Source organism: Epinephelus moara, chromosome 10, assembly GCF_006386435.1.
Source record: "Epinephelus moara isolate mb chromosome 10, YSFRI_EMoa_1.0, whole genome shotgun sequence".
NCBI lineage: Eukaryota > Metazoa > Chordata > Actinopteri > Perciformes > Serranidae > Epinephelus > Epinephelus moara.
In genome coordinates this window covers 1,041,627-1,065,776 of record NC_065515.1, presented here as the reverse complement: position 1 = coordinate 1,065,776, position 24,150 = coordinate 1,041,627, and the positions used below count along the sequence as shown (strand labels likewise).

General features: G+C 41.1%; 2 protein-coding genes across 9 annotated transcripts in view; both read right to left on the bottom strand.

Moving 5' to 3' along the window:
• The window catches only part of il23r (interleukin 23 receptor), a 38,849-nt gene extending 20,298 nt beyond the window's left edge, over nt 1-18,551 (bottom strand). For 2 of the 4 annotated variants that reach the window (XR_007570540.1, XM_050054070.1), the window contains exons 1-12: nt 16,679-18,551; nt 16,353-16,383; nt 16,157-16,268; nt 11,699-11,837; nt 10,351-10,526; nt 6,756-6,879; nt 6,487-6,653; nt 5,957-6,090; nt 3,799-3,994; nt 3,604-3,686; nt 2,559-2,760; nt 476-679 (exon numbers count right to left, since the gene is read on the bottom strand). Coding sequence is in view for 3 of the 4 variants with exons in the window: in XM_050054070.1 (XP_049910027.1) it covers nt 476-679; nt 2,559-2,760; nt 3,604-3,686; nt 3,799-3,994; nt 5,957-6,090; nt 6,487-6,653; nt 6,756-6,879; nt 10,351-10,526; nt 11,699-11,837; nt 16,157-16,217 (1,486 nt within the window). In the remaining variant the exon portion in view is untranslated. The remainder of the gene's footprint in view (nt 1-475; nt 680-2,558; nt 2,761-3,603; nt 3,687-3,798; nt 3,995-5,956; nt 6,091-6,486; nt 6,654-6,755; nt 6,880-10,350; nt 10,527-11,698; nt 11,838-16,156; nt 16,269-16,352; nt 16,384-16,678) is intronic. The other 2 variants (XM_050054068.1, XM_050054069.1) reach the window with 2 other exon arrangements.
• A 1,842-nt stretch (nt 18,552-20,393) lies between these two features.
• Nucleotides 20,394-24,150, bottom strand: part of LOC126396200 (cytochrome P450 2J4-like) — a 37,515-nt gene continuing 33,758 nt past the window's right edge. For 3 of the 5 annotated variants that reach the window (XM_050054081.1, XM_050054087.1, XM_050054086.1), the window contains 4 exons: nt 23,855-23,993; nt 23,464-23,651; nt 21,918-22,059; nt 20,394-20,856 (listed from right to left, as the gene is read on the bottom strand). In XM_050054081.1, the coding sequence (XP_049910038.1) occupies nt 20,681-20,856; nt 21,918-22,059; nt 23,464-23,651; nt 23,855-23,993 (645 nt within the window). In that variant the 3' untranslated portion in view covers nt 20,394-20,680. The remainder of the gene's footprint in view (nt 20,857-21,917; nt 22,060-23,463; nt 23,652-23,854; nt 23,994-24,150) is intronic. The other 2 variants (XM_050054084.1, XM_050054082.1) reach the window with 2 other exon arrangements.

Sequence of the window (24,150 nt, the reverse complement as noted above, 5' to 3'; positions counted from 1 at the left end):
GCATCCTCCCATGACCCTATACCACTGTGCCAAATTTCACATGGATTGACCAAGTCAGTGAGGAGAAAAAACAGGCACACACACACACACACACACACACACACACACACACACACACACAGAGTTTTCTGATTATATAGTAAGATCTGGAAAAATGATCTGATGCTTATCGTAGAAACTTTTGTTAATACTGTAAATATGTAAATTATTTCTGTTTCTAGACATTTTGTCTCCTTTTTTTTTAACTACACTTATTATGTGTGAAAACTTTGAACAGTGATTTTGTTGTTTTACATTTTACCTTCTGTATGTCCTCTGGGTTTTGTTTTTTATATAAGCCATTATAGGTTTCTACCACACCCTCACATGTACTTCATATTTAATATTTCATGTGATTCAAGTTCATGTGGGTAAAAAAAATGGACCAAAAAATTACTTCACTGTATTTCTACATGTCTTGCACCAGGTACTGTACCTGTGATGGAAGTGCTGTTTTGATCTTTAGCCACTTGTTTCCACTGCAGCGCGGCCGCAGGTACACTTGTCCATTCTAACACATAGTGCAGCAGCAGGTCTCCAGATGTCGACCAGTGTTTGTTCCCTCGCCACGACCAGGAGACAAACACAGCTCTGTCAGCAGGAGCAGGAGCCAGCTGTCTCAGAACAGGTCCAGAATCACCTAAACAATTAGACATCAAGAAACGATTACACTTTAGAGTTTTTGTCTTTACAAATTAAAGGAACAGTCCACCCCAAAATCAAAGATAAAATACACATCTTTCCTCTTACCTGTGGTGCTGTTTATCAGTCCAGATTGTTTTGGTGTTGGAGATGTCATCCTTCAGAGATAATATTACAGAACTAGATGGTACTCAGCTTGTGCGGCTCAAAAAAAAGAAAAAACATCTGAAAACTCAACATCAGTGTCGCTCTCAAGGAATTCCTGGTTACTCAAGATAATCCACAGACCTTGTTGTGAGAAGTTTCATGTAGGAACTATTTTCTGTCTACCAAACTAGGCCTTCAAACCTAATCACCCCAGAGGGAAGCGTGCATCTACTCATGGACGAGAGGCTCGTGTTGGTGACAGCATGAGACGTAAATGATCAACACATTCTCATCTCAAGTCGTTACATATCACTGCTCTGTCAGTAAACTTTCTTGTCTACATTTTATGCGCTTGGTATCCTCCTGCGTCTGCTGCTGACATTCTGGGATGCGGTGCCAGGGTGTCAACAGAGCACATGGTTAGGGTTAGAAAAAACATCACGGTTTGGTTCTACTTTCATACGGGAAGTGAACACCGGGTTCCCAGGTAAAAGTCCAGGGTTTTTTGTTTGCATACTGCAGGCATCATACTACAGGTGCTGTCCAGCCGAGCAGAGGTACATCATAACACCGCAAAAGGTTTCGTCCGGCTGCATGACAACAATACTCCTGTGAAAGGTGGCTGGTGATGTCAGCGTCTGATGCTGAAATCACTGACAAAGCTGCGGTATATGACGACTTCAGAATGAGAACAAGCCAAAATGTTAATGGCAAGTTGTGATGCTGGCTAGCTCAGTTGTGCTAGGTGAGCGAGCAGTAGATGCACGCTTCCCTGAAAACTTCCCTGATACATCATAAGTGCTGGATCGGAGGCAACTGGACTCGCTTGAGTATCTTGAAGACGTTTAGCCTCTCATCTAAGAGGCTTCTTCACTTCTAACTGACTGGTGCCAGTCTTGGGGTCCCTACCCAGACGGCTTAACACCAATTCCCACCTGGACCCATCTAACCCTAGGTCGACTCACATTCGACCTTCACACTCTGTGAGGGCTCACACACACATGGAGATTAAAACCTGCGACTCCACACCAGTCAGTTAGAACTGAAGAAGCTTCTTGGATGAGAGGCAAAATGTTTTCAAGAAACTCAAGCAAGTCCAGTTGCCTATGATACAGAGTACCATGACGTGGATGACTGAGAATCTTCTCCGACATCTTCCCTGAGGCAGGTTACCGAACTACACCTTCCAACCGAATCACCACACAGAGTGAAGTGTGCATCTACTGCTAGCATGACAGAGCCAGCTGACGTTACCGCTGAACCGAGGAGGACGCCATCAGTGCTTACACCTCGCTCTGTCACTACCATGAGCTTCTCGTCCATGAGTAGATGCACGCTTCCTTCTGCACGTTGATACGGTTGGTGGGTGTGATTTAGTAGAAAGAAAGTAGTTCCTACATGATGCTGTTCACAGCGAGATCTGTGGATTATCTTGAGTAACCAGGTCATGATTTCTGGAAAGACACATTGCTGTTGAGTTTTTCAGATGTATTTTTTTGGCGCTTTGAGCACCACACGCTGAGTGCCATCTAGTTCCATTATAGCGGAGAGAAGGCAGACATCTCTACAGCCGATATCTGCAACACTCTGCAACTCTCCCCCAAAAATCTAGTTTGATAAATAGCACTACAGGTAAGCGAAAAAAAATCTACATTTCTAATTTCATGACAAACTTTCCCTTTAAATGTGTTTGGTTCAGGTTTTATCATCTCTGTCTCATTTTTGTGTACCTGAGTGTCTGAGTGGCACCTCAGCCGGTGGAGACGACCCATACGAGGTGACAGCACTGATGCTCAGTGCCCGGACCTCGGCTGGTACTGGAAGTGAAAACTGACTCAAAGCAGCACGACAGGTCACTTCCTGTTTGTGGTCATTACCCAGAAAGATCTTGTACTGATGTAACGCTCCACTGTAATCCTCTGGAGATGGAGGCTGTGGGAGAAGTCCATCCATCACTTCAGGTTTACATTTCAACATCATCCAGTGAGTATGTTTAAAAGCAGTGGTTCCTAACTGGTGGGTTGTGGTCCAAAAGTGGGTCGCAGTTTGCAAAAAAACACACTTTATTTTGAAGTACAGTGAATTTTCAGCACAGGTGTTTTATTTTGAAGTGCAGTTTCCTGCTGTAGAGTGACTGACTAACACATAGCTACTTAACAGAGACAGCGAACTAGCTCGACGACATGGAAAACACAAGTATGACGCTAAGTATATTAAACTGTGTGGACCTCGAACTAATGACTGAGGAGAAATCTGGACCCCTGGCTGGACCAGTTGGGAACCACTGTTTTAAAGGAATAGTTTGACAGTTTAAAATACCCTCTCCTGCCAGGAGTTAGATAAGAAGTTCAATCCCACTGTCACACCTGTCAATTAAATATGAGCCCACAGCTACCAGATGGTTAGCTTAGCTTAGCATAAAGACTAAACCAGAGGGAAACACAGCCAGGCTCAGTCCAGAGGTAACAAAAGCCACTTTTAAAGACCACTAGTTAACAAATTACATGTCCTATGTTTAATCTGTACAAAAAAACACAGTGTAAAAACAAGATGTGATTTCATGGGGGGGTTGTGTCACTATGTCTTGGCTGGCCACAGTCCAGCAGGTCACTGCCAAGACAAAGTTATTTTCAACACACTGATATTTACAGTGGCAATCTTTTAATCTAACTCTACTAAAAAACAAATAAGCGTGTTTCCCAAAATGACAAACTATTCCTTTGATGAGTATTTGTATGAATGTATGATATAAAATGAACAGCTATGACACATTACCTTCCACAGAACAGTCACCTCCGGCTGCTGGTTCGTCACCGTGCCGTCTAACATCCTCCACACATGCAACTGCTGAGATGGACCTGCAGATAAGGTTAACCACAAGTTGTGGGGTCTATACGAGCAATGAAAAACTCTCACATCATCACATTCAGACTTCCTTCTTGACGTGATAAGTAATAAGTGTGGGCTTGCCTTTTCCAGGACTTGTCCCTTTGATGGATGGGCTCCATTTGCTGCAAGACAATCTTTTGCCGGAGGTTAACCTGGGTGTGTTAGTGCGTCCTGATGGTGAGTGACATGTTCTCATCTGGAACTCATATTCAGTCAGAGGCCTCAGACCATCAACTCGTATCAGACCCCCACTGAGCTCTGTTCCCGCTCCCACTTCCTAAAAAACAGCAAGATATTAAATGAATACTTATACACCCACAAAATGATCATCTGTACGTCAGTTACTCACCACGTTACGCTGAATTTGTGAAGAAAACTTCAGAAGAATCTCTCCATGGTGAACAAAGAGTCCAAAACAGAGTGAGTTTGGAATGAAATGAATGAGAGAAGTAAACCGTCTAAAACTCGCTGCAAACATTTGCAATCCCAATATGTTATTGTCGTCCAAGTGCAATTAAGACCAACTCTTAGTTAACAGATTCAGGTGTTTTTTTCTGCTTCACAAACAGACAAGTATCATGCCTGGCCAAGCGCGTGCATTTGGCTCAATGGACTGCATGAGCAGAGTTCAAATGCGTGCTTGCCCAGGTGTGCTACTGTGGAGGTATTTTTGTGTCTTCTTGTTGCAATCATATAAAACTGTTTTCAGAGCATATTTCTTGAACTGCAATCAAAAATCAAGTTTGTAAGTAAAAACGTGTGATCATTTTGCTTGCAGATCAGCCCTCTTTGCTTGCAAGTTAAAATTTTGCTTGCAAGTTCAACTGCACTTAATGGGCGGGGCCTACGCTGATGGATGAGAGTTTCTATTGGTGGGTTTGACATGGCTCCATACAGAGCGGGCTACACCCATGATTCCCTCTCTCCCACTGGAAACGCTCGACAGTCGGCATTACTGCTGCACCCCGGGGCATCGACGGTACTGACTGTTACGCCGTCGAATAGTTCTGCCCTGGCTAAACAAAAGCAATCTACATGCACCAGTTCAAATAAAACATTCTTGTTTATTATTAGTTATGTATAAACGTACCTGCTCATTGATTTTCGCCACAGCTCCTGCACTGAATTCCCCATGAACTACAGAACTCCCATGTTGCTTTGCAAGCTGTCATGCCAATAGAGACTGGCCAATAGAGACTGGCCAATAGAGACGTGTCTTACAGCTTTCAGTTTAGGCCCCGCCCACCAGGTTCAACTTTTTACTTACAAAACTTTTTGACTTGCAAATGAAAAGAAATGACTCGCAAATAAAACTTTAGGATTTGCATTTTTTAATAAATTTTTTTTTTTTTACTGGCAATATTGATACTTTTGCTCTCAAATCTTTTTTTTTTTATTGCAAAACCTCCTCTGTTTGATTGAATAATAAAGAAACAAATGTAGCTCCATATGCTGCTCATATGCAGAGGTGTTTTAAATGGTAAGTTTTTAGCAAAAAGGCACGTGTTTGGAAAGTACTGAGCATATGATGGGATACATGAGACTTGGATTATACTGCATGAGTTGTGTGAGAGTTTTATAACAAATGGTTTGATATAGTTTTGCTGTTGTTAAAGATAAACTCTGCAGGATTTTCTTAAAAAAACAAAACAATGTATAGCTCATACAGAAGTAATCCCTCTCAATCATCACTTATCACCCAGTAGAGGTGTATGGTGGTGTATTTTTCTGCAAAGACTCTGCCCTCTGTCTGAAATTTACTTTTTTTCCTTCTTATTTCCTGTGTTCAAACGTTTGCGGGCGTGTACTCCACAGTGCATAGGTGAGGTTGGGTTTTAAAAACAGAAAAGTAGCAACCAGTAGCCAGCCTGTAAGCAGCAGCCAACAGACACGGCGCTAAAAAAAACCCAAATGTATAAAAGCCAAACCCCAAACGAGAGTGAATCTGTGGTTGGCATTTACTTTCAGTTTTCAGTTTCAGCATGTTTACAAACACTAACTGCACAGTTTTCCTCTAAACACCGCCCACATCTCCAGCTCATCAAGACCTTTCTCAGTTTTTGGATTCTTCGTTCACAATGGAGGCATGTGAGAACAGTTTTCCTCCAGAATTCAACGTTACACAGGGTGAGTAATGGATAACGATCATTCCATGGGTGAAGTATTCTTCCTGCACGCTGCCTGATTAATGCAGATGCTGCAAACAGCCTCTACCATGGGTGTCATAACATCACTTTACCCAGGAGCCTTTATCTGTGCGGAGCCTGACATCAGATGTGAGATGCTCTGAGGAGTCAGCTGTTTCCCATTGCAACACAGCCGCTGAGTTATTCCCAAATTCTACCTGCACAATACGAGGGCTCTCCGGTATCACTGCGACACAAAAGAAAAAATACGAAGCGTGCACATTAGTTAAAGTGATGACTCAGTGCGAACTCCCAGCACACCCAAATAACTATAAAATAAAAGATAATGCTAATACTGTAATGACTAAAGATGCCAAGTCTGTTGCTACAGATGTCAAAACTTGCCAAAGGTGGGCAGAGGGAGAGAGTGGGAGGCTCACTTCAAAGAGATATTACAGAAACAGAGAAACAGTTTGCTGATAGCCAGGTCAGATTAGTCAAACAGTGATGACAGAACAACACGACTGTTCACAGGATGACTCATTTCTACAGAAAATACTTGAAGAAATCTTTAAAAACAGTGTCATGGTCATGCACCCTCCCTCACAAAGTGTGTTTAAGCGCAACAGAAGTGAGAGCTTACCTATATCCTTTACAAAGAGGAAGAATGGATCAGACCGTGATGCTCCTAAGTGGTTGTAAGCGGTGATATTCAAGTGGTATGTAGTGTTTTCGTCTATCGCTGCTCGCTGTATGGTGATTTCTCCAGCGTCCTGGATCTGATCCGACAGTATTTGGGTCCCATTTTCTCTGATAATAAAACATGTATTAAATAAGGTTTGCTGCTGTCATAAGCGTGTACAAGAGAAATACAAGGCAGTAGTTTAATTTGACCTAAAAAGAACACCATACCTGTAGACTGAAATGTTGTAGGTCGTAGGGAGGTACGTTTCCTGTCCTCTCTCCCATGAGCAGCCTATAAAATCTGAGCTCTGTGATGTTTCACAGGTAATATTTTCAGGTTTATCTGGAGGGACTAAAGCAGATGGACAATGAACAGCAAATCACCATCACTTCTGTACGAGACTATGTTTACGACCCTGCTCATTGGCAAAACTGTGATATTAGTTTTTCCCAGACAGAATAATGGGAGCTACAAAATTATTAGATTTTATGATGACTATGTAAAACAGGAGCTGCACGGTGGAGCAGTGGTTAGCATTGTCCCCTCACAGCAAGAACCCAGGGTGTGGGAGCCCTTCTGTGTGGAGTTTGCATGTTCTCCCTGTGTCAGCGTGGGTTTCCTCCAGGTGCTCCAGCTTCCTCCCACAGTCCAAAGACATGCAGGTTAATTGGTGACTCTAAATTGTCCGTAGGTGTGAATGTGAGTGTGAATGGTTGTCTGTCTCTATGTGTCAGCCCTGTGATAGTCTGGTGACCTGTCCAGAGTGAACCCTGCCTCTCACCCAGTGTCAGCTGGGATAGGCTCCACCCCCCGGGACCCCCAAGGGGATAAGCGGTTATGGAAAATGAATGAATCAAAAAGAAAAGAAGCAGACTTTTCTTTAGAACATTTTGATAGCTGGTACTGGGGCTGGATTAGCAAAGAGAAACGAAAAGAACAGACCAAAGAACAAAAGAAAAAGCTTGAAGGGACAGTGACAGAGCACGGGTGAAAACGTGAGTCAATCATGGTTGGTCATCCACATCTATAACCGCAAACCGAATCACCGAGCTAAAGGAAGCGTGCATCTACTGCTAGCTCACCTCGCACTAGGCTTGGTGGACATGATATTGTTGGCCAAGATAATGCTGCGTTCACACGGAATCAGAGAGACAGTCGATGAGTAACTGGTTATCATTTTAGTGGATGAGAGCAGGGCAGTAAAATTAGCTGAGGCTGGCAGAAATACAGGCAACTACAGTATAACAGTAGATGGTGATGCCTTTGCAAACTTGTGAGGCTGAATTTTGTGGTGAGGACACAGGAATGGTTTTCTTCTGATGACTCTTCCATGAAGGTCATATTTGTCCAGGTGTGTCTGCACAGTAGAACAGTGCACCACCACTCCAGAGTCTGAGAAATCTTCCTGCAGGTATTTTGCAGCCAAACAGGGGTTTTGATTTGCCTTTCAAACAATTGACCTATGGCTAAGCCCTCAAACGCGATGAGCCAATCACAGTGCGTATAGCCATTCCCATACACTGGGACATTCTCTGCCTGGACGTCCATTGAAATGCATTACAGAAAGTCAGTTTTGTTCGGTTTTATGAGCTTTTTCTGAGATTTGAAGTTTAAAAATGGTCAAACGGTGTGCATGGGGTACATGCAACTCTGACACAAGGTATCCTGAGAGGCTGGGCGACCAGGTGTATTTTTTACACTTTAAACCACATCTCAACCGAGAAAAGTGTCTCCTTTGGATAAAGTTGTGTGGTAACGTTAGACCACAACATCAACTCAACGTGAATAAGATTAACAATGATGTCTACATCTGTTCTAAGGTAAGTCAACATTGTGTTTGAGGCAACATATTGTCACTTTGCTGGAAAGAAATATAAAGTTATCTTTAACATCTCTAGCTAACGTTAGCTAAAGTTAGCCTAACGTTAGCTCCTAGCTGCGTTGTTCATCATGTCACCTTGTTTGCTGGGAGTTCATTAGCCTATTTTGTTCTAGTTTTGTACTTTGGTGATCGTACATCATTGTTAGCTGTTGTCCAAAGGGCTCTAGTTAAGCTAACGTTAACTTCTGGAGCTTAGCTTCATTAACTTATCTGTAATGGCAGAGATAACAAAGGTTGGCAAACGTTATGCTGAATGATTCAGTGTAAATACTGTAGCACCAAACTAACGGAGAGACACTCTTGGTAAAGATGGTAAAAAGGCCGTTATCCTTTTCTCATATTCTGAGCCAAAAACCTTAACTTCAGTGGCACTTTAACTTGTTGTCTTTGATGGTGACGGCAACCAGATGCGGTTCACAAGCGTACACTGTGACCTGTAAATTTTGGCTTGTAATTTAAGCTTTTCATCGACCTTCTCAACAATAAAATGATGAATATATCCCTCCAATGCGTAGTTTAGGCCCTTTTGGTTACTTCTCAATGACATCTGATCGTTGTGTCTCCAAAAATCATCAGTTGCCTCCTGTGAAATGCCGTGTACTGTGACACCTGCCATAGCGCCGGTCACTGAATGTTGATAGTTTGTCAGAGTGAGTGGAGGGGGGCGTGGCTTAGCCATAGGTCAATTCTACATGCAGCTCTCTCAGAAAGTTTTCAGCTTGACCTCCACAGTTCCTGTTAACTGACATTTCTTACTGACATGACCAACTGAGGAAACAGCTCCCTGAAAACACTTTGCTATCTTCTTCTAGTCTTCATCAGGTCTTTTAGTTTTCAGAGTGCTAGGCAGCTGTTTAGAGGAGCCCATGGCTGCTAAATGTTTTTGACAAGGTTTCAGGAGTCAGAGTATTTATAGGGTCCATGTCATTGGTCCGACAGCCCATTAGTCCGACTGTCCGTGGTGCTGAACGGCTCCCGGCGGGCGTATTTCTGCCTTGATGGTGCACCGCGACCGGCTCTGGGTCAGCTGGGAAAGGCTTGAGTTGAAGCAGGCTCATAGCTTATGTGTTTGTCACTTTCTTTTTCATTTTAAGCCACACCATGATCTTTTCCTGACCCTAACCAAGTGGTTTTTGTGCCTAAACCTAACCAGACCTTAACCACAGGGCATCATGATGATTTCGGAACAACGGGACTTCGGAACAATGGGTTTAATATGGTTGGAACAATGGGCAGTTCCCTATTTATAAAGCTTTGAAATTAGCATCACCTGGCCTTTCCTAACGATGACTGTGAACAAGCCGGAACCCTAACAAGCTCATTAAGGTCCGAGACCCTGGGAAAAGCTGTCTGAGAGCTCAGATGTCTTGGGGTGCCCAAACTTACATGGTGCTCCTTTACTTTTTTCACACTTAAATTGTACAAAACAAAAATGATACTCTAATCTTGCTTCACGTGTTGAAAAGAATGTTCCATCTTTAACTTCATGCCTTTTGGAGATCAGTTCATCTTCTACTTTATTTAACTATTTACAGTGAAAGAAATTTTGACCAGGGATGCCCAAACATGCCACTGTATGCGTCTCCAGTCCATAGATATTTATCTGTGTCTCTCTTCAGCTTTTGTAGATGATAATAGTTAATTATCCTAAAGCAATATGGTCAGCAGGGAAATTTCAATATCACCTAACCCTACCTAGCGCCACTGAGCTAGCTAATGTCACTGCTCAGCTGAGGAGGACGTCAATAATGTTCATCCAACAACATCTTTATATCCATGGTGACACACTTCAGCCACTACCCTACCACCTATAAACAATGAGGTAGTAACCTGTTAATCTGTGTCATTTAAGTTTGTGCGATATTTTATATTTGCACACTTTTTAATTCACACAATCCTAACTTTATGTGACCACAAACATCAAAGCCAACTGTACATACGTCCACCATGAAGGTCCTTTCCATCGACGATCTTAGGCAGCTGATCAGTCTTCAGCTTGCAGATCACTTTCGATCGCGGCTTCCAGACATTGAACAGATTGAATATCATCGAGGTGCAGCTGACTCTCTCCCAAGAATTCACAGTCTCATCGTTCAGCTCCAGGTATATTTTGAAACTGGAAGACAGGAACATTACTGCATCTGGACTTTTCTGATGACACATGTGAATGTATTTTATATATAAAGGGCGTAAGGTTTAGTTTAGTTTATGGTGTGGATGTCTTTATTTCCTCTGACCCTGCGTCATCATATGAAGACATCACACAGTGTTACTTTTGATAGCTGTTTTAGATTTAGTCTAAGTCTTGAGATGAAAATGCTCATTACTTTGAATCGCATTTTAGTCATTTTTATCCCGCAAAGTTTTAGTGTAGTTTCAGTAGTCGACAAAAATTCACGACATTTTAGTCATTACTTTTAGACAGTATGTTTCTGTGTGTTAAACTGATCCAGTGAGGCTGATTCATGGATCATAAATCAGACTCAAGGTGACAGGTTGTATAAGATAATGTGTGTGTCATGTCTCCAGCAGTGTGTGACAGGTTTAAGGGCTGATTTACGAGCACACACTTACTGATCATCATTTGAAAAGCTCAACATCTCTCTATTTATGCTCTCAACAAATAACTAATGTGAGCCAACTAGGATTTGTCCCCAGGTTCATTGTAAACTCTGACTTATCCATGTGACTGTTAAGAAGCAGAAACATAACTTGTTTCTTCATGTGCAACATGTTAGTCTGGAGGTTTAAACTGGTGTCCTCTCACAGAGTTGGTGATTCAAACTAAACTTTCATCTCTGTCAGAGAAAACTGATCTGAGTTCAGACTGTTTACTTACAGCACAGCTACACTCACAGATAACTGAGCCTCCTACCTGCCTGTCAAACACCATCAACCCACAAACCTTCTCCAGTCCGGACTGAGTGGAGTCCTGCGGGGTGAAGCTGTGAAGTCTGCGAGCGGAGCTAGCTGCTAACAGCCACCGCTGCAACTAACAAACTCCAGAAATCCATTCAGCAGCTCCACCATCCACAGTCAGACACACACGGCTGATTATTTACTGCTGAATTACAGCTCACAACTCGCACCAACCCAAACATCCTGGTGCAGACTATTTACTGGAGTTTACCAGCCTGTCGCTCATCAGGCATCTGAAGATCATTACAAGCATGACCGTTCTCGACTGTCAATGTCTTATAGTCGACCACGAACATCGTCACGTCTCGTCAACGAAAATTAAGCATAGATTTCGTCTCACAGGCATACTATATTTTATCATATCCTTACCTCCGGTGACATGATACGATGTCTGTGACGTGGCAGTACACGGTCAGGTTTGAGCCCAACAGGAAGGGCAGAGCTGGTTCGACTGTCATGTGGCCATGGACGTTTAAATGCTGGCAGCCAGCAGGGAGCAGAGGGAAACCTGTCCAGAAAAAAAACGTATGGAATCATGTTTGATTTGAAAGTAATTAATAGATGGTACATTTGTATACCTGCCGCACAGTGAACATGTTTATACCCCAGGATGTGATTCTGTGAGTTCCCCTCTCTTACGATTTTATTGTTAAGCCCATTTCTGGCAGTGACACATGCCAAGAAAGGTTTGGGACAACAAAAAGGCCTCTCTGTGTACCGCGCTCACGTGTGTGCGCTTGCGCGGGACCAGCTAAAAACAGAGTTCAAATGACATTTTTCCAAACAACTTTTTATGTCGGGGCTTAAAGACACTTGGATCACTATGGACGAGCAGTATGGAGATATTTTATCGTTTCAATTATGTGTTTTTGGACGTTTGAATCTGGGGCGCCGTCAGCCTCCATTAGGAGGAGTCTAAAACTGAACCTGAGCCTCCCTCGGCATATGGGTGAGTAGATAATGGCTGCATTTTCATTTTTGGGTGCACTATCCCTTTAAGTGCATGTTTACATTTGGTAAAAAAGTCTGTCAGCACACCTGGGTCCCTGGCCCTGCCTGCCGCCTGGCACACAGTGCACACGGTCAGATAGATGTCTGGCAGGATACGACACAAAACTGGCTGTCATGACACCATTATGACAGCGTAATGAATACATTCTTTGACCTATAGTAAAGTGGTACCATTTTGATTTGTCATTAAGATATCATGAGGATATCAGGATAAGACTGGCTATCATGACAGCCAGTTTTGTGTCGTATCCTGACAGACATCTATCTGACAGAGTGTTAGAATCGGTCTGTAACCTTGGACATCTAATCATAATAATCATTATGTCAACTTGTCATAAACACAAAAAGAGGTGCATTTTTTTTGTTAATGTCAACTTGTCATGACAAAGACATCTTCTGGTAATGTCACTTTAATTAGTGTCAAGTTGTCATAATCAAGACAACCCAAACAATGTCAACTTGTCATTACAAAAACCGAATGACACTTAATGACAGCAGTCATAAACGTTTATGACATGTACATAATGTTTATGACAAGTTCATGACAGTGTCATGTCACCCTTATGTAGATACCTTCAAGTAAAGTGTTACCGATTTCTGCACACTTACATCTATGCAGTGTTTCAACTTACTCTGAGACAAAGTTAAACACAATATGGATGTAAGTGTGCGGAAATGTATTCCACAAGTTTGGGGTCAGTATTCAGCACCTTGCCGAGACTGAGCCATGTGGATGTGTAGTTGTCCTGCATTGGCTGAGATTAAAAGAAAAAATAATTTTGAGAAAATGGCCTTAAGAGATATTTACTGTAAAATTTCATACATTTTTTCATAATTTTTTGTAGACACTACAGGTGAATAGGGTAAACATTTTCATCACCATGAAACGTCCCTGTTAGTTGCTCACATTGCTCACAAATTTTCTGAAAATTAAGTTTAAATATGCAAATGAGACATTATCATATTAGATATGTACTTATTTGCAAACGTTTCCTGAACATTTACTGAACAGAAACATAGAACCAGGTTTTAAATTCTTGTTTCATCTCGTTGACACAAAAGAGTTGATTTATTTCACAGACAGAATTTTGGATATCTCTTTTTATCACTAAATAAATCAGAGTATAATGTCAACAGCCATTAAAAGTCTTTTCTTTAGGAATAAAATGTGTTATATGAATCATGCTATGAATTATATATGAACAAACCCCTCTGTAAAAATCTTTCATTATCTAAAAATTTATATAAATCTCTATAAAAAGAAATCTCTTATATAGTCAGGAATAAAGCTGGAAAGTTTGATGTCTGTAAGTGCTGCTGAGCCATAATAATCATAAGATTTCTGCACACTTACATCTATGCAGTATTTCAATTTATTCTGAGACAAAGTTAAACACTAAGAAACAAATAATTTTGAGAAAATGGCCTTTAACAATATTACATAGCGTACAATATCTATGAAATTTCATACATATTTTTAGATCAGAAATAAGACACTACAGGTGAATAGGGTAAAAATATCTACAAGTTATCACCATGAAACCTTCCCAGTTCTTTACCCACAGCGAAACAATTATTTTTTCTATTAAGTGTTCTGCAATTTTATTTTTAAATGTGCAAATGAGGCATTATCTAATTAAATTTGTGTTTTTTTTGCATGTATTTCCACAAGAGAAATCTGAACTAGAATGAAAATCTGAATATGTATTTATGACATCTTATTTTATTTATGTATTTATTTATTTATTTAGCACAATTGAATTAGACAACTGTGCAAGGGGGGAACGAAGCCCATGCAGGCTTGTACAGAGTTCCACCCCTAGCCATAATCACAAGCAAATGATATGCAGGCTAAATTCCTAGACTAAGCAAAGAGTCACAAAACAAAATAACAACAACAACATCAACAACAAGAAACATAAACAACAACAAAAAAAGGAGCAAAACTAGGGTAATTGAAGCAAATTAGGACAAAGAAGAAGAAACAAGAGATCAGACAGAGAGAAAAACTGATAAGGAGGATTAAGGTAGATGCTTTAAGAGTTCATGTGGACACTAAAAATGCCTTCAGATGCTTTATGCTTTAAGAGTTCATGTGGACACTAAAAATGCCTTCAGATGCTTTTTGAAAAGAAAATGAGAAGACATGGACCTCAGTGATAAACTTAATTCATTCCATAGCTTGGGACCTCTAAAATAGATGTTGAACTGGTGACTTGATGTTCGGGAGAACGGTAAGAAGAGACTGCTATTACAAAGCCTTGTTTGGTATGTAGAAATAAAAAAGTTATTAAAGGTGACTGGAAGATCTTGTTTCCTATAAATAAGCTTATGTAAGAATAGACATGTTTGAAAGACGTTCTCTTTATCAATAGGTAACAGTTGGTATTTACTGAAGAGAGGTGCAGAAGGTGCATATCGACTCGAATGGGAGATCAATCTCAAAAACCTCTTCTGAAGTATAAATAATTTTTTAAGATAAGTGGGTTAAGTTGCTGCCCAAACAATATTACAATAATTTATATAGGGGAACAAAAAGCTATAGTATGGGGTTAATGGAGCTGAGGAGTGAATTATGGGACAAACCTTACTCAATATACCTAGCATCTTAATAGATCTTTTGCATACAAGATCAATATGAGTAGACCAATTTAACCATTCATCTAACATAACTCCTAAGAATTTGGTAGACTGAACTTGTAGAATTTCAACTCCGTTAATCACATTAAGAGTTAGCTTGTTAAATTGAAACCAATGAGCAACAGAAGATAGTTCCTCATGAACACATTCAATCAGGGTAGGAAAATCCTCATGAGTGGCTATGAGATTGGTGTCGTCCGCGAACAAAATAGGAAGAAAATTTTTTGGTGTCGTCCGCGAACAAAATAGGAAGAAAATTTTTGCATGACATAGCGATATCATTAATACAAATTAAAAATAATAAAGGACCCAAAATTGAACCCTGGGGAACACCAAGCAAAATTTTCAATTTCTTTGATGAATAACCATTTAAGTACACATATTGTTCTCTATTAGAGAGATCATTTCTAAACCATTTCAGGGCAGTTCCTTCCACACCATATCTGTTAAGTTTGGAGATGAGGATGTCATAATTGACCGTATCAAAAGCTTTACTCAAATCTAAGAAAACCTGTGCAAATTTCCTCTCGTCAAGAGCAGTAGAAATATGATTAACAAGCTGTAGGAGTGCATATTCAGTAGAATTTTTTTTTTTTGAAAACCATATTGATGTTTGTATAATATGTTGAGTTCTAAGTGTTTAGATATGCTAGAATAGATCAGCTTTTCCAAGATCTTTAAGGTGCAAAGCAAGATAGATATTGGTCTATAATTTCCAAATTCGTTGGTGTCACCTGATTTGAATATTGGAACAATTTTAGCAATTTTTAAGTCCTGAGGGACAATTCCAGATTGAAGAGATAATGAAAAAATGTGAGTAAGGGGTTGGATTAAATAATCAATGGTCTCTTTAATAAGGATACTTTTGATATCATCTTCTTCTTCTTGCCACTAGTCCGAAAGACGACATGTTATAAAGGCAAAATAGCCCAAAATCTCAAAACTGACCAGTACATTACAAATATGTTTTCACCTGAGATGTCTCACCTTAAATGTTCATTTGACTGTTGTACAAAAAAACACTTTTAACAACAGTGCTGTGGTCACAGCTGCAGAGGCATGGTTCAGAAATTGAAACCACAGATGCTACCAAATTGTGAGAGTTTTCAGGGACTGAACTGAGACAAACTGAGACTGACAGTAATAATGCAGATTGATAGATACTGTAATACTCACACTCAATGGAAAAACAGAGGAGTATAATAACGAATCTCCAGGGGTGTGAGGGGAGATTCATCTCAGCTCATCTTTCTTAATCTCTTAGAACCCACTCAGGATGACTCAGCAGCTGTGAACAAAAATTATTCTAATCATTAATGACCACATTTTCACGGGAATTTCCGCAGTTAATGAGGTGATCCTCAAAACATACCTCAGCCATCTGCCGACAGGAGACGTTCTGTCTACCATGAGGAAGACACACAGTGTTTAGTTGAACTTCTCATCTTTTTAAGTGGAAGTTTATGTCTGATAAACATTTACAGAAGTACAGGCAGCTCTGTGCACTGTGCACTGTGGCAGATAAGAGATATTTCTGTCACTGCGTTTTCTTGTTAATTCACAGAGATTAACTAACACGCACTGCGTCACGATCTGAACATTTGATTTTATAAGACATCTTGAAAGTAGATTACATGTTTTCTAAACTGTAAACCACAAACCAAGTGACGTTAAAAGACATGCCAAAATAAAACTCACCAGAATTTCATGCCGTCTGCTTTTCTTCTTAATGGCTTTAAGGTTTTCTTATCAGGACACATTTCTCTTCATCGTAACATCTTCCTCTTCCTCAGCTTGCCTTGTGAGATGCATCTGATTAGAATGATCTCTGCTGTGAGAATGAAACATCTTAACGAGGCCAGTGACCTAGTTTGGTGGTATCTGGGTAAATGCAGAAACTTTGAACGTTAGAGTCAGTACTTCAGTGCCCTACATAAGTTGCCTGTTTTTCATCACCACAAAGTCTTTAAATGTCAGTGTGCTGAGAAGCTGCTCCCATTAAACATGCTGCAGTTAGCAGATAATCAAGTGATCAACCTGACATGTAACATGCTGCGTGGCATCAGTTTTTAACTTTGAAAAAGATGCTGACCGTAGCTTCACAGCAACCTCATTATTTTGTTTCCACAAGTCCGACACTTCAAAGAGTTTTTACAGTAACTTAAAATGTGCTGATGAACAACAAGGCAAACACAGTCGATCCATATTACATTCACTGCTGTCTCTAAACTGACAGTAAATGCACATGATCTGTCTTTAAAGTTTATAAAACAAACTTACACTGTCAGTGTGAAAGAGGTCTCTCCTCATTTGGCTGGTTGCTGATGTTCATAGTCCCTGTGTCGACTGTGTTTGAGGAAAAATCAGCAGAGACGGAGGCTTTTTCAAGCTTTTTGTGATTTCCTTTCACTGGTTATTTTCCGCTTCTAACTTCAAAAGCTTTACAGGGAAAACCCAGAAGTGAAACAAGGTGTGTGTTCATGTGAAGATAAAAGAGACCTCAAGCATGAAATTAGCTCATTATAAGATTTGACATTCAAAAGGTTAAAGGTTCAGTTCAAGAAAAACAGCTCAAAGTGCTGCTTTTCATTTGTGAAGTGCTTCATGCTGAAGACACCAAATATAGGTGAAACTGTTTATTAAGATTTTCTGTCACACAAACTTCAGACTCCACAGAATCTGACTGAAACATCCAGTTCACTGTAGACTTCATTTATAATAACAGCAGATATCACACATGCTCAGGTTGGTAAGCAGCACTGACACTGACTGTATGCTGTTGGCTCTACTTCGAGTGTTTTTCTCACCTGAAAACCTCAGACTGAAACCACAGTGTGAACATGAACACACAGCCGTCTGAACGAGAAACACAAGCTAAATCTCTGGATTTTTTTATTTACTCACGTGAAATTAAAGCAAATCAGACAAATCCAGCGTGCAGTGATTGAAGACAAAAACAACTGGAAAGGATGCTTTTGTATATTTCAGTTCAATACACTGGTAACATCTAGAGTTATGTGTGCAACAACAGTTAAATAGTTCTACATATTGACAGTGAAGAAATACGACACAGCGTGTGTGTGATACAGTATATACCCTGTGCAACTATCAGTCATGGACATATAATATCTGTATGAGTGAAAGGTGAAGACAGATTTTATATTAATTTATCTTTATTTGATCTTATTTGTATTTTAGCATATTTTTATCCTATTCAGCACTTTACTCATTTTTTCCTTTGTTCTCTTCTCTTTATTCTTTTCTTCTGATTTCCCCCAGTGTGGGATTAATAAAGTCTTATAAGCCTATTTTAATATTTGCTGCATTAGTCATATTTAAAGAGACAGTTCACCCCAACATTTTACCTGTAGTGCAGTCTTGTTAGTTGCTGAGTGCTGGAGATATTGGCTGTAGAGATGTCTGCCTTCTGTCCAATATATAGAACTAGACTGGCCTGCAGTGTTCAATCTGCCCCAAAAAAATGTATTTCAGAAACTCAACAGCAATGTCTCTGTCCAGAAATCATGACCCAAATATTCAAGATAATCCACAGACCTTGTTGTGAGCAGTTTCATACAGCACTACAGTTTGATAGATAGAAAATAGTTCCTACATGAAACTGCTCACAACAAGGTCTGTGGATTATCTTGAGTGACCAGGTCATGATTTCTGGAAAGAGACATTGCTGTTGAGTTTCTCAAATGAAGCTCAGCGTAAGTTCAATCAGGAAGACGTTCTTTATGCCACATTTATTCACAGTTCTCTCTCTATCCCACTTCCACTCTGGGTGTTCCCTTTCCCAGTTAGCCAATCAAACTTTGCCATGATCTCCTTCAGCCATTCATGTTGCTGCTGCCAAACTTTAAATCCCTTGTCCTCTCAGCTGTCATTTTAGGGGAATCATCGCACCCTCCTCCACCCCATTCACCTCCTGCCACCTCATCCAGAGCCCAGGACAAGCTCATTAAAAGCCCTCTCCTCTTCACATCCAGATCATCAGCTCCGTCCTCACCTCACCTCAACTCATCACCACCAGCAACTAGAGTCCCTAATCTACTATGTCTTTACCACCCTCCTGGAATAGATGACATCACGATGGGGTCAAATTGCTTTTCACATTACTAATACTTTTTGTAAATGTAAATCATCTCTCAGAAAAAGTCTCTCCTGATTTAAATGTAGTTTTTTGGTGCTTTGAGCGCCACATTCCGAGTGCCAGCTAGTGCTATTATGTACAACAGAAGGCAGACGTCTCTGATATCTCCAACACTCAGCAACTCACACCAAAACAATCTAGACTGATCAGTAACAGATAAGAGGGAAAATATGTTTTTTATTCTCGGGTGAACTGTCCCTTTAAATCCTGCTGCTCTAGTCAGAACCAGGCAACGCTGCATGTGCAATGGTGCGTTAACTCATGCACACAGGCATCTGATTAAGAGGCAATGGTGAAGCAAATTAAGTTGCATGAAAAGCTCGACTAACTTGTCAATTGACACAACAAATAAACAGATGAACCTGACCGAAAAACAAAAGGGAACTCTGTGAAAGTGTTGTGAGACGACGTGTCCTGGCATCTTTACACTTGACGTAAAGTTATACTGCAAAGCATGTACAACTTACACCTCGATAAGTGACACGTTAAGTTCACTAGTTTAAGGTTGAACATCCTACAGAACCATGAAGCTAGACCAGTGGTTCCCAACTGGTGGGTCACGGTCCTAAAGTGGGTTGTGGGTCCATTCTGAATGGACCGCAGGTGACTCGCAAATGTATCAGGTTTGTAAAGAACACACTTTATTTTGAAGTACAGTGAATTTCTGGGCCAGAGCTTTTATTTTGAAGTGCCATTTACTAACTAACAGACTAACAGACAGCTACTTGACGCAGACAGCACACTAGCTTGAAAACATGGCCAAAGGCAAGTATGACGCTGAATATATTAAACTGTGTAGACCTTGAACTAATGACTGAGGACAAATCTGGACCCAGTGGCTGGACCGGCTGGGAACCACTGGGCTAGACAACCACTGGAGCTCGTCGATATAGTGAGGGGGAGGATGCAAGAGCTGGCACTCCCACTGACGAGACGACACGTTAACTGATGAGATTCAAATTCTATAAAGTGTCAAAACACAAACTAAAAAGAATTTTGTTCAGTTCATGTGATAAAACATTAAACATTATTTTATGTCACATTTTCATTATTAAGCTGACGTACAGTATAACTACATGATGGATAACTAAAGGGGAGTTAAAAATGGCAACCACTTTTAAAAGTGGGTTAGTTTTAGTGTTGAGCCCTGTCACTGTAGTAAAATAACAATACAGCAGATATCTTTGATGCATCACAAGATACATGCAGTGGAACAAACACTGTGTTGGTGATGGTTCAGTTTGAAGCAGGCCGAGGGTTTCTGTAGGTGTGTCTTAGAGATGCAAGAAGGCTTGCTGGCCCAGACAAAGGGCATAATGATGGAGTCTAGAGTCTTAAGAAGTAGATAGGAATGTTCTAAAACAGATAAAGTAATTTAGGAAGAACCACCATCCTAACAATAGTCACACAACCTATTAAAGAAAGAGGAAGAAGTTTCCATTTAACTTTAATTATAACCACTTTTTGATGCATCACAAGATAACTGTAGTTAGACAGAGGGACTCTGTGTGTTGGTGGTGGTTCAGTTTGGGGCAGGCGGTGGTTCATCGTGGTACGGCACAGAGGCGGTAAGGTTTGGGACACAGAGTGGCTCCTAACTTGTAATCCAGACTGGGCTGCTCTCCAGCAGGTGCTGAGAAAGAAAACCTCTGAAGGAGGGAGGTGAAGAAGAGGAATAACTCCATCCTGGCCAGCTGCTCCCCGAGACACACACGCTTACCTGACGATACACAACAGATGAGTTATATTCTCTTTTTGTTGTACATGCTTACTCTCGGCAAAATTATTGAAAAATATAACATCTCCTTCCACTCCTATGCTGACGACACACAGCTGTATCTCTCTCTCAAGACTAAACACCAGCCCAGTGTTGCCAGTCTTATAAACTGCCTCGAGTACTAAAGAATGGCCTCTCTCCACTGATTGCCTGTAAAGCTCAGATCTGACTTTGGGGTTCTCCTGTTTGTTTACAAATCCCTTAATGGTCTGGCCCCGTCCTACATCTCAGACCTGTGGAACAGCATCTCCCTACCAATCAGATCTTGATGAAGCGAAAATCGGTGCCTGGAATTGGGCCAGATGGCTCCCGACCTCGTCCTCACCTTATCTTCAAATCGTCCTCTGTGTCAGTTTAGTATCTTAGGTTCGGTTGGCTGGTACTCAGAGAAACACTGGAGACCAATTGAATCTGGCACAATTGAGTTTAATGTGTTCACAAGCTTCAACACATACAACTCATGAGTCAAGCTCCGGAGCAGGACTGAAGACTCACTTTCTGAGCTCTCCCTTTTATGCTGGTGAAGATTCGAGAGAAACTCCACCCTCTTTCTTTTAGCCCTTCCTACCTGAGCCCAAACCTATTGGTGGCAGGCCTTTTTTGCCTTTGTCCAGACATGCCCGATCATGCCCGGACATGTCTTAATGGTGTAATCTTTTTCCCTCGGCCTGGAAAGCCCCAAACTCTCCCACCATTAGGTTTGAACTCGGTTTCACGCTATTTTTAAAAAACATATGGAACTTGGGGACTATTTCTATAAGGTCCCTTGTGCCTTCATGCAATATAAAACTTTAGAGTGTGTGTGTGTCTATTATTACACTTCATCTGTTACAATACACAACAGATGAGTTATACACACTATTTCCACTTTGACCACATGATAATGCTGCAGCTCAGAGTCTGAAACAACCACAGAACACAGTGAGACTTGAAACCTGACTCCCTCTTATGTACAGGAAACTGTTAAATAACATATAACTCAGTTTTAGAGACTACTGATTGACCTGCTGAAAAGGGGAGGAAGGCCTCTCTCTTCCTAAATTTGCCATCCTGGTCCAGAAAATGTTGAGGGTTGAAGGAGTGTGGAGTTTCCCACATCGTCTCATCACGTAGAACCGAGATCAGCGTGGGCAGGACAGGGGTGCCCTGAGAAAATGCCAAGAATGAAAACAGTTAACGGAAGTCTTTCTTCTGGTGAGTTTGTTTTAATTAGTTTTGGGGTCATAAAACAAGAAACGTATTACTTTATTTATTTGATTAATTTGTGTGGAAAATAATTAGTTACATTACTTTGGGTTATGTTGCATTACTCTGCTGTTGCATTTTCACACAAATGCCAGGGAGGGATGCACCAGTTTATCAACTGAACTTCGGGATCTGCCAATATTCATCTTGTTGACTGCCATCAGTCTATCAACAAATAAGATGATATTCACTGATGGCAGTGGCCAATGTTTTTCTGCTGTGTCACATCAATGTGGCACAGGCTAAAAAGCAAGGCTCAAAACTAACGGCGTACTGGGGACAATAGAAAATGTGTCTTGGATGAACAGAAATCTCCTCTGGGATGCCTTTAAGATGAAAAGAAAAACTACCTACTGATGCATCAGAGGGTACACCTTGTTTCACTGATACTTCTACACTGTGAACAACAAATTTGTGTTGAAATCAGCAGGAGGAGAAAATTGTTGAAAATTGTTTTTCCCATTTTGCCATTCCTTTGTGTCTCTTTGAGGTCTTTTGTGTCTTTTCCTGATCAGCACCTGTTCAATTTGGGAAGATTTTGCAGGTGAAGGCCGGAGGGGCTCCTCTGCTCAGTAATCCATCCATGGGTGCATCCCTAAATAAAACGCTAAACGTTATATGCTCACATACTGTAAACCACTAGTTCCCAATTGGTGGGTTGTGGGTCCATTTTGAATGGACCACAACTGACTCACAAATGTGTCAAGTTTGTAAAAAACTTTGAAGTATAGTGAATTTCCAGCACAGACCTTTTATTTTGAAGTGCTGTTTCCTTCTGTAGGGTGAGGGACAGCCTAGTCTCGCTCACAAAGGTCTGGCTGGGCCGACTCTCACTTTAAGATTGGAGAAAAAAATACCCCGGCTTTTTTTATTTCTTTCAACCAATCACAATCGTTCTAGGCAGTGCCACAGCAACGGTGCGCTTGCAAAAATATTGCCGGGGGGAAACAGGTTTTGGTGTAACACGCCCACAAAAATATCGCCTACAGGACGTGAACCATGGCAGAAACATGGCTACATCCCCGCAAGATCAAACACCGCAAACGTTAGTAAAGGACGTGTTGAAAACTGCTACACAACCGGAGGTGGTAGGGCGGGACTTCAGTGGGTGGCTCGTTCCGCCCAATGAGAGGCTGATCTATGCAACGAACTTCTGCCCACTCAGACTAGGGACAACCAAACAGCTACTCAACGTAAATATGACGCTGAATATATTAAACTGTGCAAACCTTGAACTAGTGACTGAGGAGAAATCTGGACCCTGTGGAACCACTGCTGTAAAGCAATCACATGTGCATCATGTACCTTTGGCAGTGTGTACTTGTCCAGTGTGGTGTCCTTGCTTGTCATGCGGATCACATTGAGGGGAATGATGTCGGCCATTCTCTGGATCTCATGGATGACGGCATCAGTATAGGGCATGTTTTCTTTGTTAGTCATCGAGGGCTGTTTGGATGAACCAACGACAGTATCTATCTCAGCCTGGACTCTCTCTGCACACAGTGACAACAGGAAACATAGTGAGGCTGAGTGCTGCGTGGATGATTGAGGGAAAATTTATGCATAACACATCCCACACACTTACTCTTCTAATATAGGCCTGACCTGTGAGGGAATTCTGATACTTGTCATGTCAAGAAACTTACAAACCATACAGAAATGACATGGGACAGATATTACTCATACATACACACACCTTGTATGTGAGGGTAGTAGATCATGTACAGCAGTCCCCAGTGTAAAGTCGTGGTCGTGGTTTCAGTTCCAGCACCAAACAGGTCCAGAGTGCAAATACTCAAATTCTCTAAATCAAAACCAGAATCTTTGTCCTTCATCTGTCAATAACACAAAGGACAGTTTGTAGTGTCGGTTGACATATTTCATCAGCAGATGCAAAGAGAGCAAACACAACACAGAGACAGACACAGAGTTATGTCAATGCTTCAAATATGGACGTTGCTGCAAAAACGATACATAATTTAAAACTTGGAT